Genomic DNA, 16,915 nt, shown 5'->3' with positions numbered 1-16,915 from the left:
AGTGTAGCAGGCAGTGTGTAGAGAGATGGAGTGAGATGTGCAAGTGGATGGTAGTTGTGTCGAATAAAGAGTGTTGGATCAGTGAATATGGAGTGTTAATATATTGTATGGATGGATATCACACAACCCAGTGCACACTCACGGTATACAGAATCAAGGTAGGCTCTTTAAGAAAATGACAGTTCAAAAGTGACGTGATTGCTATCGCAGTAAGTATGAAAGAGTGCAAATGAAGGCCAAACTCAATCGTAGAGCGTTGGCTCGCTTCGTCCAGTGCAGTGGCAGCAGTGACGTCAATTGTTTACAGTGAAAATTGATGTTTACGTATGTGTCGATAGTGCCTTGTTTTTGTATGCCGTGGTGCATACTGAACTGTGTTCAGAGTTCAAAACACCAAGGCACGCTCTTGGCTCATGTTCTCACGATGCATCTCTGGTGTCCTATCCGTTGTCTAAGTGTTAAGTGTTCAGTCTTTACGACCTCTGGTCGAAGACGGTGTTCCAGCTTTTTCCCTGCGCCTCGCTAATCACTTGTTCTTCGTACTCTTTTTTCTTCCTGCAGTGGGTTCGTTTTACGGCTGCTTTTGCTTCCTTGTACCGATCTCTATTCGATCGGGCACCCGACGCCAACATCAGGCTTCTGGCAACGTTCATCTCGTCTGTCACTCTCTGACACTCCACATCGAACCAACCCGTCCTGGGTCGCCTCTGTGCATTGCCTACCACTTCTCGTGCTGTTGTGCTCACCGCTCCATGGATCGACTCCCATAGATCGTTGATGTTGTCGCTAACGTTGATTGCACTTATCCGTTCGTCGAGCTTCTGGCGGTACTCAGCAGATACTCCTTCCGCTGACAATCGCTGGATATTGTAATGCATCCTTCGGTGTGATCTTTCGTTCGATATAGGTGACAACCGTGATCGAATTTTACTAACAACGAGGAAGTGATCAGAGTTAATGTTCGGACCGTTGAATGTCCTCATATCGATAACATTCGTGACCACCAGAACATGGTCTACCTGGTGACAAGTTTCACCAGGGTGTCTCCGGGTGTGCTTTCGGATGTTCTTTCGTGTCGCTATACTACCATGTTTAATAAATAGAAATGGTTGCACTGCTAAACGTCAATGAAACCACACGTGTTTCAATTAGTACCAACAGTATGCAAGATCTTTTGCAAGTTTGCTGCAACTTTATGCATTTGGCAAACTAAACGCAAACTGCAATAGTATAAATTTTATTACAAAACACAATGACCACCACCTATCGTCATCGAACGAGGGTGACAATGGGTCATATAAGCTCTCACCGACAGTCTGGAGGTCGGACAACACAACCGTTCAAAAAGGATCTCTTATAATTTTTCTTGCCTTCAGATACATTCAATCTATTCTACAAGCATTCTAAGTAGTGCTCCATTTTCACCCGATGTTGGTACCGGTTTTATCATTTTCCAAATGTATCAGCAATTGCGAAATCAAACTAGCAATTCCGAACAAGGCCAGGAAAATACATTAACAATTGATTTCATATATGGCGAGAAAATACGCGATGAAAAAAATCAGAATCACTGGTCTGATAAATTAGTATATTTCCGTCCGTTTTGACATCTTTAATATTTTCACATGTTACTATGTATACAAACTGAATACATTTTCAGGAGATACCTTTATTCAACAACATTTTATGTTGATAAATGCGACAGATTTCATAACATATCTATGTGCCGTTTCAGAGAGTTGATAGTGGTTTGTATCTCGGAAATTTCATTCATTTTCTCTGACGCGTCTTGCATATCTTTCAATCGAATATATTGAATAAGACACAGAGATCACAATCAATATCAATCGTCTTTTTCAAACGAGTCCTAAGTCCTAAGAGACTCAGTATTAAGCTGAATCTATTAGTAAGGTAAGGTTATACAAATCGGCATCAAACGAAGCATAACATAAGAGTTTCGAACCGCATCACCTTAATCATTCGTAAAAAAAACTGAAAATCTGAAATATAAAAAAACCTTTACAGTGATGTGGAAAAACTTATACTCGGAATGCCACCATTCAACCGTTACGCCTATAATGCCAATCCAAACAATAAAATATTGATAGTGCCAGGATGATGATTTCTTTGAACGAAGTTGATATTTTTATTTAAAAGTACATCTTTTTTTACGTAATTGGCTTGACATTTTCTGCTCTTTTAAAAAAACAAAGAAGACATTATCTCCATACTAGCACTATCAATAATTCTAATGATTACTTTGAATTTGAGAGCGTTCTTCGTAATTTATTTTTTCTTCACGAACTAGAAAATGCGCCTTCCTTGCCTAATAACTAAACGAGATCTATTCCCTATGCAACAGCACATACAACGCCAGCAACCCCAGAATGCCGTACTTCAGGTTCGGGTATTCGTTCATGTAGATCGTAATCATTCCGACATAGGGTAGGAATCCCCTTGCCCGGCCCACGATGTCCTTCTTGGTAAGCCAAAGCTGTCCGGGCGCGTACAAACCCCGATCGTCCACCGAGTTGTTATCGCCCTTGGTCAGAAACTTGACCGTTCCGTTGTTCTTCTCGTGCAGTTTGATCACACGGTGGACGATTGGAATGTCTCGACCTTCGATTTTGAACACCACGATTTCGCCCACTCGCACCGGTTCCTCCTGGTTGGTTAGGAACAGCAGGTCACCGCTAAAATGGAAAATGTTTTAATAAACTTAGGCATCGGAAACAAAATAAGCCACATTAATAAATAATTTGAATTTTTAAACCAATTTGTTCCAGGATTTGAGCCTTCGGTACTTTTCAAATGTTGCGCTAGGCCCAAAAACAACTTTTCCCCAAGCAAACTCACCGATGAAAAGCCGGTTCCATACTGCCACTGAGCACCACCACAATGGGCGATTCGCTTCCAGTAACCACCATCAGCCCTTTCCAAATCATCAGGGCCGAGGATACAATCATTCCGAAGCTCAGAACCTGGAAGAAAAACTACCGAACCGAAGCGCACGGAGCAACAGTCGAGTCGGGAGAGCATCACCATCATAGGGCTTTCTTACTCAGAATCTAGCCACACGGCAGCTTACCTGTCGCTTGTCCATCCGTTGGACATCGCTGAGCAACCCGTCGACACCGAGCGATTCGATGACACCCATTTTGTGCGATTTTCCGAGGTAAATTTGCTTCTCAGCTTAAAAACGATGGCGTGTCCTTCGAAAGTTGCTTTACAAACTTCGATCGGCAGAAAAGCAACGTAGTTTGACAGTTTTGTGACGTGTCTCAACGCAAGCATTCAAATTACATTTATTTTACAGTGGGGCTGTTGCACCAACGTGATTGGCATTGGACAACTTGGTCGAATAGCCAAAAGGACAGTACCCGAATAAAAATTTACCGTTCATCTAATCATTTACCCCTTCCGAGCTCCATCCCATATTCTGAATCAGCTATTAAATTTATTTTGGTAATTTGATCATAATGCCGTATCAACAGGTCACCACTAAAATGAAAAATGTTTTAAAATACTTAGGGGTCGTAAAAAAGTATGTCCAACAAACATAAAACTCAAAATTTTATGATTGATCTCGGCAATAATTTTGACGAATCTCGGTAAGAAATTTATTGAAATTTCAGTAAACGTTACCCAACGTTACCGAGTCATCGGTAATCTTCACCGAGATCTCGATAAAAGTTAACTTTGCCGAATTTCGGTAAATTTATGACGAAATTTCGGTAAAAGAATCGCCGAATTTCGGTAAAAAAATTACCGAGATCTCGGCTGTTGGAATCTCGGCGAAAATTTTGCTGAGGTCGGCAAACTAATTTAAGTGTGAAGCCTTGAGGAGAGGAGGGGGTCTAGAATTTGTGACAGTTTGTGACAGGGGGAGAAGGGGGAGTCTCGTATTGTTCTACGTTTAACATGAAAAAGTACCTAATTGAATACAGTTTAGAAACAACTTGATAAGCTGAAAAATATTTTAATTTACTATTAAGGGAGTTAATTCTCACCAAGTTCCATGTAAAAGTACACCGAGAAAATTCTTTATATTGAATATATTTGTCGCACTCATAAATTTTTGCAAATTGGCGACCCAAATATATGCAATTTGTACCCACACATAAATTCAATAACTGCATATTAGAGACCACACATACATTTTATTTGATTATAGATTATATTTGTACTTCGCGTGGAGAGTGGTTATGTGTGCACTTATTAGGCTCTGTCTCATTTCCCGAATCAAATTTAATTTTACTTAAAACTGACAGTTCGAAAATTTAAAAATCACCCGGCCATAAGAATGCCTGCGTGCTACCCAGCAATTCCAATAAAACATCGATCAAGAATGATCCGATATCTGTCAAAAGTAATCCTGCTCATCCAGCAGGGTTATTCGATAATTATTGAACTGTCACTTTTAATTTTAATTAGAATTTAATCATCCAATTGAGACAGACCCTTAAGGCTGCTTTTCACCTCGGGAAAATTTTCCGCCGGATTTTGGTCCCCGTGTATTTTAAATGGGGCCGGGATTTTGACTTTCCGTGACCAAATCCCGAAAACATCGCATATGTAAAAATGCATGGGGAAAAAATGCATGGGGACCAAATTCTCGAGGTGTATAAGGTGGCCTTTAGAATCATGAATTAAATTAATGGATTTGTAACCGTTCGTTACAAACTAGTTGCTTTCTCCACCGCAATTGATGAATAAAAAAAAATCCAAATATGTCACACCCTATTTACGGTCATGCACCCATCAGTGAGTGTTGGCCCTGTCAGGCTCTCACGCGTGTTTGACATCGCCATTCCCACAGTAGACTCGTCTCGTTCCGTTCACCTTATAGGAAAGTTTCTTGACAGCAGTGCAGGGGAGTTGCTAAAATCAACACTTAAGCCATAAAAAACTCATAGATAGAGGTCACCACAGGTATTTGATTGAAAAACAAACGCAAGGTAGGAGAGAATATGCTGTCAAACTTCGTGCTTCACACGAAGTTTGTTCTCCAATTCCTCATCCGCCTAGTTAAACCTCAGCCTCGAAGAGGAATTTCTTTTCGGTCGCAACCTTCGAAGGAAGTGGTAGTGCGCGACGTATTTAAGAATAATTATAAAAAGAGGTTAGAAAAGACCTCGTGAAAAGTGAAGTGCTTTTTTATTTAATTTTGTGCTTTTGTTTAAGTTTTTCCTAGGTCAGTGAAGACCTAATAAAGTCTAGTGGAAGTGTCTTAAAACAAACACATACGAAAAAAGGTAACACGCTCTCAATCGTCGTCACACATTAGGGTGCTAATGCCATGTGGCAGGTCTGATAGAGGGCCTTTTTTCTTTTGTTCCTTTGGAACAGGTTCCAACGTTTCCGCCAAAGACTTCGGAGGTCACTACGGTGGCCCAGCCAGTGCACTACCTCAAGCCAGCTTCCCTCAGTCGAGAGGTGCGATCGGAAGAAGAAGCGGTGGAAAGGAGCCAACTGAAGAAGAAGCCGTGGTGGTCCCGGAAAGCTATACCCAGGTGCAACAAAGTGCCGTATTTCGGAGGAGATTAACTGTGTGCAGCCATTGGGGATAAATGCATCGGTGAGAAGCATCAAGAAGATTCCTGTAGCCACATATCACCATGATTTGAACGGCCGCCATCTTCAATCTTCATTGTCTCCCAAGCCCCCACCGTCCCGGTGCGAAGCGCCATTAGAAGCATTCCACCATCGTCGGCCATCGATCATCGCCGATCCATCGCCATCCAACATCGCTGGCATTTCTACCATCGTCGGCCATCCATCATCGCCGATCCAGCGACAATCGCCGGCCATCCAACATCGCCGATTCAACATCGCTGGCCTTTCTACCATCGTCGGCCATCTAATCTCGCCGAGCCATCGACAATCGCCGGCCACCCGACCTCGCCGATTCAACTATCGCTACCAACGGCGGCCATTCAATATCGTCGATAACGCCGATTCAACCATCGCTGGCACTTCAACCATCGTCTGCCACCCAACCTCGGCAACAATTCTACAATCGCCGGCCACTCAACATCGTCGACCATTCGGCCATCGTCGGGTATCCCGCATCGCCGACCATTCAGTCCTTGTTGGGCAGTCAACCATCGCCGGCCACCAATCCATCGTCGGCCATCCATTCATCGTCGGCCATTCATCGTCGGTCATTCAACCACATCGCAGGGCATTCAACTACCACCATCTATACTGGCGTTTACCGGCCCCTCGAGGCAGAGCAGCAGCCCACATTCAGGACCCGGGGCATGCCCCTCTCAAGCAAGTACCCTAAAAATGTGTGACGTACAGTAATGCCCGAGGGCAAATAAATCTAGACATGTTAAGTTAAAAACCGGTGGTAGCGAACTTATTACACTAACGCAATCCCTGGATAAACAAGTTTTCACTTTTCCATTTGCCTTCTCCGCTTTGTTCGGGCTCGCAAAAAGCCACCAAGCCTTGTTCCTCCGGTGGTTGTTCCCAAACTAAATACTTTTAGGCTTTTGAGCCGATCTGGATGTTGGAACCTTCGCTTTTGTTTACGTCGGTACCTGTGGTTCTCTGGTGGACGGGTATTGTTATGCATACCGACTGTCCTGCAGGGCAATAAGCACCTATAAGAAGACGAAACGAGGTAAGTTGGGAAAACAAACGACCCTGAAAGTTTAGATACGCATCGAGCGACTAGTTTCAGATTTTTGATAAGAAAATTATTTTGAGCTTTTTAGTGGAATGTCTTCACTTGTCATAAGACGAGTTAATACAATCCCATTGAATTCCACCACTTAATTGTATCTTTACAGATACAGTATACCCCCGCTGATCCGACAAATGTATGGCCGGACTATCGGGGTTTCTCTCGTTAATCCGACTGTCAAATCCATACAAACGAACCAAAACAAAATCACAGCACAAATTTGAAAACTGACAGCATAATGTGTTTAAATGGATGTTGATACTTTTTAATCCGGAAAATTCCGAATTAGTGAGATCCGAACTAACGAGTCGTCGGACTAGCGAGGTCCGGATAAGCGGGGGGATACTGTACGTATTTCGACCTCAACAGTAAGGCCGTCTTCAATGTCTCACTTGACTCGACTCGTAAGTCGAGTCAAGTACGAGACACTGAAGACGGCCTTACTGTTGAGGTCGAAATACGTATCTGTTAAGATACAATTAAGTGGTTGAATTCAATGGGATTGTATTAACTCGTCTTATGACAAGTAGAGTAGAGTGGGGCAAGAGTACGCACTTAGTTTTCAATCGATCATGTGGCCCTTATGAAGCAAGCTTCTGCATATCAAATCAGTGTCGATGATTCATGTACTCTTCCTTTATGTTACCCAGTGGAAAAAATATTGAAATTATTGAGATTCGTTTTAGTAGAACCCTTATTGCAAGACAAGTGAAAAACGCACTCTTACCCACCGGTGGGGTAAAAGTGCGCATCGGTGGGGTGAATGAGTACGCATTTATCCAATCATGTGCTTTAAGTATATATTAACACAAATAAGAGTTAATAACATTTAATTGATGTTTAATGAGCATATATTAGGAATGTTCGAAGATTACGTAACTATTAAAGGGGAGGGGTCCTAAAATGTGCACTTTAATACGAAAAACCATTGTTTTTATATATACAAAAAACTACAGAGGTAAAATAAATATCAGGTTTCGCGTGGCGTAAACAAAGGAACATTCCTTAAAGAAAGTCCACAAATCACGTAACGTAAAATTTGGCTATTGCGTCACCTCCCCCACCCCCTATCTTGCATTTTTTGTGTGTATCCCCTAAAAATTATATGGATCGTCCGTCATATATCCAGCAACCCCTCCCAGCTAAGCGTTGCATGATTTATGGATGTTTCTTTTTATTAATTGAAATTATCATTGAGATGAAATTGTGTTTTCGTACTATGTTTAGGTGTACAACAAGTCCTAATACAATTTCATTATTTCGCTTCAGTGCTTTGGTCGCTAAGTCCTTTTTAACACCAAATTATTTCAACTTATCCTAAAAACTTGTGATAATTTCTTAGTTGTGGACCTTTACGCTTTGGAAGAAGTCTTATTTCGTCCGGAGATACGGGTTTGACATCATGACTTGAAGATTCATATGCGTACTCTTGCCCCACCGGTTCCTGCGTACTTTTACCCCACAGTCCCAAAAATTATTTAAGTAGAGTAGAGTGGGGCAAGAGTGCGCGTGGGGTAAGAGTACGTTTTCGATTTTTTGAAGTAATAAAAAAAGATAAACTAGCAGCACTGCATCAGTTTGACAGGTATTCTGGCCAACTATTATCATGTGTAATTGTAAACGATTTGAATAAACAACAAGGGAGATATGGAGTTAGATAACTTTTGGTCATTTTGCTAAAAATAATTGGATTTCCGCAACTAGTATTTCATTACCATATATACGTTCAATCAGGTGAACATTATACCATTTCGATAACCTCTTGTATAGAGTACTTTATTGTACAGAACACCAATCCGGTTGGGGACCCTGGGTGGAGCTATTGCAAAAAATTATAACGGCGACACATATATCTTATATAGATATTTTTGGCAGTGTGTGGTCTCTTGGAAGTGCCATCCTTGGGAGGAAGTCGATACTTCGTCACATTCGTGGATGACGCCAGCAGGAAGGTTGTGGTGTTCTTTCTTGAACGCAAAAGTCAAGTATTAGAAGCGTTCCAGAAATTCAAAAATACTGCTGAAAGACAATCCGGTATGAAGCTAAAGGTTTTGCGTACGGATAATGGCACGGAGTACGTTAACAAGGCTTTCCGTAGTAAAGTTTTGGAGCAAAAAGGTATCCGGCATCAAACTTCGTGCCAGTGTTGCAGAACGCATGAACCGTACGTTGGTTGAGAAAGCACGCTGCATGCTTAACGATGCGAAACTTGGTAAGGAGTTTTGGGCAGAAGCTGTCTCGACTTCTGCCTATCTGGTCAATCGATGTCCAACACGGTCGTTAGAAAATAAGACGCCGGAGTAGATGTGGACCAAACCTTCGGCATCTGAAGATTTTCGGGTCCAGTGTGCACGTTCCAAAAATAAAGCGGAGGAAGTTTGATTAAAAGTCAAAGAAAGGAATTATTGTAGGATACTGCGAGAACACCAAAGGATACCGTATCTACGAACCAACAAGTGGTGAATTCCGAATTAGTCGAGATATGGTTGTTCTTGCTGAGGGTGTGACAAGTTCAAGCGTTAGTGATCATAACATCAAGCCGGTGGAATTCATCGAGCTGCATTTCTAGGAAATAGTGGTTTAGCTGAAGGCGATACTAGGGCTACAGGGTGGCAAGATGAGGCCGTTGCTATTCCTTCAGATGATGACGACAATCACAGCAATGAATATGACGATTTCGAAGACGCTACTGATTTAGCAGAAACCGCGCTCCCACCATAAATTGATAAACCAGTTGATGTGCGTGCAGCAAGGGTTAAGGCGCAGTGGCAGGGAGCGCTTTCGCCCAGGCAAGTATACCGATTACAACTATAGCACATTTTCTGGTGACAGCGTTTCCCCACAGTTACCTCCTGTCACGACTGTGTACGAGCTTGATGATCCGGCTACCTACGAAGAGGTTTTGCGCCGTTTAAAGATCGAGACCTTTGGATTCAAGCGAAGAACGATGAACTGCAGTCACAAAACGAGAACCAAATATGGGTCCTTGCCGATCTACCTGAAGAGCGAAAAGCAATTCGGAACAAATGGGTGTTCCAAACGAAGCGTGGTTTTGATGGAACCATTGAACGGTACAAAGCTCGTCTCGTCGATAAAGGATGCTCGCAGCGACCCGGCCTGGACTACGAAGAGGTGTATTCTCCCGTTGTGCGTTATGCTACGATCCGATACCTCATGGCGCTTGCGGCGAAGTATGATCTGGATATCGACCAAATGGATGTTGTCACTGCATTTTTGCAAGTGGAGCTCTGTGATGAGGAAATCTACATGCTACAGCCACAGGGAGTAGATCAACGAAACGGCAAGGTATGCCGGTTGAAGAAAGCGCTTTACGGCTTGAAACAGTCGAGCCGAGTGTGGAATGCCAAATTGGATGGCGTTCTTCGCAAGTTTGGCCTCATCCGGTCGACAGTTGACCCTTGTTTGTACTGGATGATGAACGGTGATAACATTATTTGTTCATTACGATTTACTACTCTACACTGGCAATAGTAATGCAAACATTGAATCTATTTATAGACATTGACATAATTGTTGGGAATCATTGATAGCAGCAAATTTACATAAATATAAACATTTAAAAGTTAAATTTAAAGGCGTAGAATGAATTTGTATCGGCGGACCGAGCGAACCATTTGTTTTACAATTGATTAGGCTGATGTATACTTATAAGTTAGGATCAGTTTATGATGTATCACTTAAATCACTCAATTCAATTCAATTGAAGGACCGGCCGATATAGTTGTATTTGATAGTATTTACGGAACTCCTGCATATGATTCGAAACCTGCTCCCGAGCCATAAAGTATACCAAGGGAATCCGATGATCAACCAAAAGTTTGAAATCTAGATAATGATTCAGACGAGAGATAATTCAGACATATTAATTTATTTTTATTGTACACATTTTATTTAATAAATAGTTAAGTTTTTCATCAGGCATTGTTAAAACGAGTTGAAACTTTAGGAAACAGGGGATTGAAAAATAACAATATCTTGAAAAACGATGTTTCGCTTCGGAAAATATTAAAGCACAACTCGTCCAGATCAGAATAGTTATTCCGTGATGGTTCCCGAATATATATTGCTCGAACTGCGGAAAAGTCTGGTCTTAATTCGTTTTCTTAAAGGGCTTCGACTTTCATCATCGACTTCCATTCACATCACTGAAACCTCGACTGAAACTATAACGAAATTCCTTCCCTCACTGGTAGTCACTCAGCATTTTGTGTTCGATGTTTGTAGCCTTTTTTGCCTGCTCATGTACCGGTAACCAAATACAGCTTTCGGCCAATAGCCAATTCCCAGCGCCTCCGTCTTTCATTTGTCGGACCAGCCGCGAAGGGATGAATAAGCAAGCTGTTTTCGTGTAGCTGTTTGCGATCATTTCACTCGAGATTTCACCTAGAATAAAGCATATATTTTCACGACAGGTAAATACGTTATTGGGATGCAAATAAACTTACCGATAGCGAAGAAATTGTTGAAGTCGTTGGCATGAAATTATTTTAGCCGAATCGTTTTAAACAAGGTCTTAAACTAAAGTTAGACATGAGTTTAGAAGCTGTAAATTTTATGCATTTTGTTTTGAAAACACTTACACGTTTGACATTTTGCTGAGCGGTTTTATAGCAAGGTTGCCAGTTTTGCAGTAAAGAAAAACTTTGAAAAATAATTATATTAATGACATATTTGATAAATAATTAACCATTAATTTGAATTCATAAAAAGGTTAAAGGAAGCACATATTAATTACGTAATTAGGTTATAATTACACAAAAAATATCGTTGGTAAAATTAAAAGAAACGTTGGTAAAACTGAGAAAATTAGTTAGTGATTTTCAGTAGAAAGTATAAGATTGTTAAATCTACTAATGCAAAAAATGTCACCTCGGTAAAAATTTCGACAAGCGAAACTTTTTCAAAATAACAAGTTCCTTTCAGAACGAATAGCTGCATTTTTCATTCGAATTAACTAGTGATACTTTTAAAACAACAAGTTGTGTTTATTCTTATTTTCATATGCGCATTTTTAATTTCAGTTTGTCAACATAAAATTCATGATATGAAAAATTTATTATTTTGTTTCTATTCAATTATCTTTATTATCATTTTGCAAGAAATTTTAACTGGTTTGCGTATTTTGTTGAATTCTGCGCTTCTGGGTCGCGTTTTGTGGCGGTGGCGGGAAACTGTTGATGCATCTCGTGATGCACTTCATTGTTACTCTGTTTTCCGGAGCTTGTCACAAATGTTGTATCCTCTTTTCGATTTGATTTTCCAGCTTCCGGAACGCCTCAGCTATGTTGAACATCCTGCGAACAAAAGTTAGTATCAATATCCTCAAGCTTCTATTTCACTATCGGTATTGTGGACACTTACGTATAGAAAGCGCCGAGGAAAGCGTAGTCTCATGCACAAATGCATAGTTGAGTTTTGGCAGCGGATGGCCGATTCCGATTAGGTACTTGACGATCGTTTCCACGGCCATGCTCCGTCGACAGCTACAACGATTGATAAATAAAAGACCATGGAGTTTTCATTGCATCGAAGAGTTTTAAAATATTTACCTGTGGTTCCATCAGTCTGTCGATGGTATTTATTTAGGAGCACTCTTGAAAAGAAAATTTTGGAGTCGAGACATTGACAGCTTGCTTAGCTGCCAGCTTAGTTGCCAGAGTTTTATTTACAGTATACCCCCGCTGATCCGACAAATGTATGGCCGGACTATCGGGGTTTCTCTCGTTAATCCGACTGTCAAATCCATACAAATGAACCAAAACAAAATCACAGCACAAATTTGAAAACTGACAGCATAATATGTTTAAATGGGTGTTGATACTTTTTAATCCGGAAAATTCCGAATCAGCGAGATCCGGACTAACGAGTCGTCGGACTAGCGAGGTCCGGATAAGCGGGGGGATACTGTATTGCCAATGCTGCCAAACCAAGAAAATAAAAGGCATTAATTTAACAAAAAAATACATTTCAATCGAACAATTTTCGCTTTTAAAACAACGATGTTTCGTTGACAATAACACTTTTGAATAGAAAGTTTTACTCTCACGATAAATGTTTCGTTACTCAAAAACACAAGAAATGAACAACTTTCAAAACAAAAGTGCGATATTCTCAAAAGAACAATTTTTTTTCTCTCTGTGCAATAATACAGCTATAGCAGTACAGAAACCACTTGATTAAACCACAGATAAAAGACATTGGAGCTAGAACTAATTTTATTGAAAATCCTGTGTAAACTTTTGAATTGATATACGTTGGCCCACTACTGCCATCTACTCAACTGATTGCGGCAGTACCTAAGGATGCAGCTGAATTACAATCGTCGAACGCAGCCAATGCATTTGACAGCCGCAATCGGGCTGCGTTTTCAATAACAATGATTCTTGCGTCATCTCCAATCGATTGCCAAACGCGGTCCCAATTTAAAATACATTTAAATTAACGGTTGCGGATGTTTACACACGTATGGGATGCTATCCTCAACATCTGTTATCTGTGATTAAACGTATCTAAATTGTTAATTCCGGTTTTTAACTTGAGGGTAAACATTTCACAATGACTAGCAGCACTGTTATTAATCTCAGGCAATTGAATTGAGCTGAGTTAAATTGGACACTTTTCATCAGATTTATACATATCCCGTATGGCCCAGGCAGCAAAGGAGCACCCCAGTGATGCACAGCGAACACCATAGTTCGAGACCCAAAGAAGTTGATTCTCTCATAACGAAAGATTTAATCAAATTTAAACAAAAAAGATGTTCAGTGTAAAGATTATGAAATAATAACATATTCTATACATTTTGCCATTATTTTGATTTATTGAATGTCGCACATTAACATTCATGATTATTTAAAAAAAATTAAAACTATGCTTTTTAATAGCATTATCAGTGCTATAAATTGGCTAAAAAATGTGACAGATTTATTCAGCTGCATTATAATAGCATCAGTAATGCTATATAAAAGTTTTCATTTCAGCATTATGATGGCACGCTATTTCGCCTTTTGCGGCATTAAATTAGCATTATATCCAGTATTTTGCGCTCGATAATGGCGGCCTCGTGAGTTCCTTTTTAACATTCAAGAGGTAGAAAATATTTACATCTTTCAATCAATGTAGGCTTTGATTCATTGAAAATATTGGCACTCATCAAGGTTCATACAAACAAACGAACGTCAAATATTTCCCCTAAATTTTCAGTATTTTCTCATATCCATTTTCCTAATAGTTCAATTCTATTTTTTAGGAATGTTTATGGCTGACCATCCTAATGGATTCCCAAACATAGACTTCTCGCAACTGAAACCTGTTTTGCTTCATTTTTTAATTGTATTTACAACTGTTTTTTTTAGCGAGTTCATCGAGTCACATCGAACAAAAGGCCTCCTCACAACTCTCCTCAAGAATCAAGAACAAAATTCTGTCCCACAAAAAATCAACATTTTACATTAAAATAAATAGTTATGTTTTCAGCAAAATTATTTAAGCTCTTTTAGTGGAATGTCTTCAACTATCATAAGATGAGTTTAGCACATTCCATTTAATTCCTCCACGTTATGTTTTGCATTATTTTTTACTAATTCAACACGCAAAACATATTTAAGAAATATTTGTCTTCCCAAAAAGACTGTTCAAAGCTGTAATAGTCAGTCCAACCTAAGATTCAATTGGAAACATTGTATGGTAAATCTATTATCCTTTTTGAGAACGGTACTTATGAATGTAGAAATTAATAGTTAACCATCAAACTTCATTAAGACGTCAAGTCTGATAAAGAAAACAAATAATAAAGTAAATTTTCATTTAGAAATAAATGTTAGCCACGAAATCACACCATGTTACTTGCGCAAGTTAAACAAACCACTCTGGTAATGATTTCCAATGCTGTAATCATTCGTTCCATGTTCTCTATCCCAAAACTCTTTTAAAATCTTTTAGATAAATTTGCGTAATTTCTTTACTATCAACTAAAAATAAAAAAAATCAAATTCAATCATTCATACACACGTCTGTCTAACTGAATGGAAGTATACAGTTTTCTCTTCTTATTTCAAAGATAAATTCGACAAGTGGGATGAAGATATGATTGAGATAGGTGTACATATATACTTGGAAGAAGATATTTTAGAACATTTATTCTTAACCCCAACGTTCTTTACTCATTTTAAGCTTTTGAAAAAATATTGTGCCGTTTAGTAGAATCCAACTTTGTGATCCAACTGAATAATAAGGGACGTGACCGGGATCCTGGTACCCTTCCCGAGCAATCCTTATCACATTCAAATATGGTGAGAATTTTCAGGTTGGAACATGAATGGTTCTTTTTCTGTTGAATCGAATCTTCAGCAATCCTGAAAAAAATATAATTATGATTACTCCCAATTTTCAAATAAATATAGCAATATCTAGACACAATTTCAACCCCATTACTGAAGATCGTTGACATTTGTTTATTTATTCAACAATTTTTTATTTGATCAATGCAGACTAGATGAGTTCCAATGTTTTCTACCTCTTGAATGTCAAACTAGGAGGAACTCACGCCGCCATTATCGAGCGCAAAATACTGGATAAGCATGAAGAGCTAGCTAGCTTTAAAAGGTTGCATTATAATTCGATATAATGCTGTATTGAAACAATTTTATAATGCTTATGGTTACTTGGGTATCTTTCGCAGCACAAGTGACTCGTCCAGATATTGCCTATGCTGTGAATGCTGTAAGCCAGTTCAGCGTGAATCTATGACGACAGCATTGGGAGGCTACCAAGAGGATAATCCGTTATCGCAAAGGAACCGCAACGAAGAACCTGGAAAATTCAAGCCAGGAGTCTTAAGAAATAATTGGATACAGCCATGCCTTTTGGGGAGGAGATCTCGGCAACCGAAGGTCGATAACTGGTTACGTTTTCAAGCTACAAGGTGGAGCTTTATCATGGAACGTGAAGAAGCAGCCCACCGTCGCTTTGTCATCTTGTGAGGCGGAATACATGGCTCTATCTCGAACAATTCAAGAAGCTATGTGGTGGAACAATTTACGTTCGCAGATATTTGGCGAGCGTCCAATAACAATCAGATGTGACAACCAGTCAGCAATCAGCATCGCAACCAACGGCTCTTACAATCCCCGTACGAAGCATGTTAGCATCCGCTATCATAGCGATTCAGAAACAACGTCAGTTTTGTGAATTACTACGCGTCTCGGATTAGGGAGGAGTATTGTAAATCATAGTAACCCCGATAATCCGTGAAGCAAGAATGTCATAGAAATAGAAATAAATATTCATTCTCTTGTTAAACGTTACCAAACCAGACGTACTTTACAAAAAATATTTCCAAATAATTACAATACTTCTCAGTATAGGATCTGCAGCGAACATAACCACAATCTTCAATGTTTGGCTCCGGCACAATAGAAAAGTTTGGCTTCAGTTTGACAACCAAATCGATTCTATTCGCACCACCCAGGTCACAAAGAATAAAATGAACAACAAATTTAATTGTGCTCAGCGACCCACCCCTTGGTCAGAAGCTTATTTTGTTGCTCGTGCCTAATACCGAAAAATTGAAAAAATAAAATTATCGTGCATCAAGCGATTTGACGTTCGCGGTAAAACTTTCCGACAGTCGACCGTCCGACCCGCACAATTCGATTTTTTCAATCTTTTCGCAGCAAATGTTCTCGGATAAATCTCTTTTCGATCAAAGCTTACAAACCCCCCTTTCGTTTCCCGTGTTTTGAAAAACAACAAACTAACTGACAATGAGACAAAAAAAGCAAAAATTTATAAACAAAAAATAAGCCGGTCAGGGTTTTTGTGTACCAAAAATATTTCATGAAATTAGGTGAAATTTCTAATTTTATTAAATCATTGAAGTAGACTGTTTGAACAATTTCAATAACTAGTCAAGTATATATCGATAGTGTATAATTCCAACCATCAATTAATGGTAAGTAAAAAAGTGTTACACTAACAGGTTTTCGTGTCCAATGAAATAAACAAATTACAAAAGTTTCCGTTTTGGCTCAAATTCCGAACATGGCTCAAAACCTTAAAAGCGAGTGTTCGGCTAAACATTATGGCTAAAATTTAAAAAATTTCCTTTATAATCTACTACTGATAAACATCATATATTGCCACTGAACTTTTGTTTTGCATTTGCAGACTTCGTTGGTTGGCATAAGTGAAGATGATAAA

The 16,915-nt window shown here is 39.6% G+C and overlaps 2 protein-coding genes and 2 long non-coding RNA genes across 4 annotated transcripts in view; 1 reads left to right on the top strand and 3 right to left on the bottom strand.

The window, feature by feature from the left end:
• Positions 1 to 2,255: 2,255 nt before the first annotated feature.
• Positions 2,256 to 3,227, bottom strand: LOC134202876 (signal peptidase complex catalytic subunit SEC11A-like). The gene is made up of 3 exons (XM_062677863.1): positions 3,089 to 3,227; positions 2,857 to 2,993; positions 2,256 to 2,693 (listed from the first exon to the last, which is right to left on the bottom strand). The coding sequence occupies exons 1-3, from the start codon at positions 3,155 to 3,157 to the stop codon at positions 2,345 to 2,347; spliced, it is 555 nt and encodes a 184-aa protein (XP_062533847.1). The 5' UTR covers positions 3,158 to 3,227; the 3' UTR covers positions 2,256 to 2,344.
• A 7,340-nt stretch (positions 3,228 to 10,567) lies between these two features.
• On the bottom strand, positions 10,568 to 11,294 carry LOC134202867 (uncharacterized). The gene is made up of 2 exons (XR_009977364.1): positions 11,161 to 11,294; positions 10,568 to 11,098 (listed from the first exon to the last, which is right to left on the bottom strand). It is a non-coding gene; the product is annotated as an uncharacterized LOC134202867 (long non-coding RNA).
• Positions 11,295 to 11,745: 451 nt separating this feature from the next.
• LOC134202874 (uncharacterized) lies at positions 11,746 to 12,397 on the bottom strand. The gene is made up of 3 exons (XR_009977367.1): positions 12,265 to 12,397; positions 12,077 to 12,198; positions 11,746 to 12,009 (listed from the first exon to the last, which is right to left on the bottom strand). It is a non-coding gene; the product is annotated as an uncharacterized LOC134202874 (long non-coding RNA).
• Positions 12,398 to 16,493: 4,096 nt separating this feature from the next.
• The window catches only part of LOC134202871 (uncharacterized), a 156,539-nt gene continuing 156,117 nt past the window's right edge, over positions 16,494 to 16,915 (top strand). Inside the window, exon 1 of the mRNA XM_062677851.1 lies at positions 16,494 to 16,667. The gene's annotated coding sequence lies outside the window, so the exon portion shown is untranslated. The remainder of the gene's footprint in view (positions 16,668 to 16,915) is intronic.

Source organism: Armigeres subalbatus, unplaced genomic scaffold, assembly GCF_024139115.2.
Source record: "Armigeres subalbatus isolate Guangzhou_Male unplaced genomic scaffold, GZ_Asu_2 Contig149, whole genome shotgun sequence".
NCBI classification, from domain to species: Eukaryota; Metazoa; Arthropoda; class Insecta; order Diptera; family Culicidae; genus Armigeres; species Armigeres subalbatus.
This window is presented reverse-complemented; position numbering and strand designations above follow the sequence as displayed.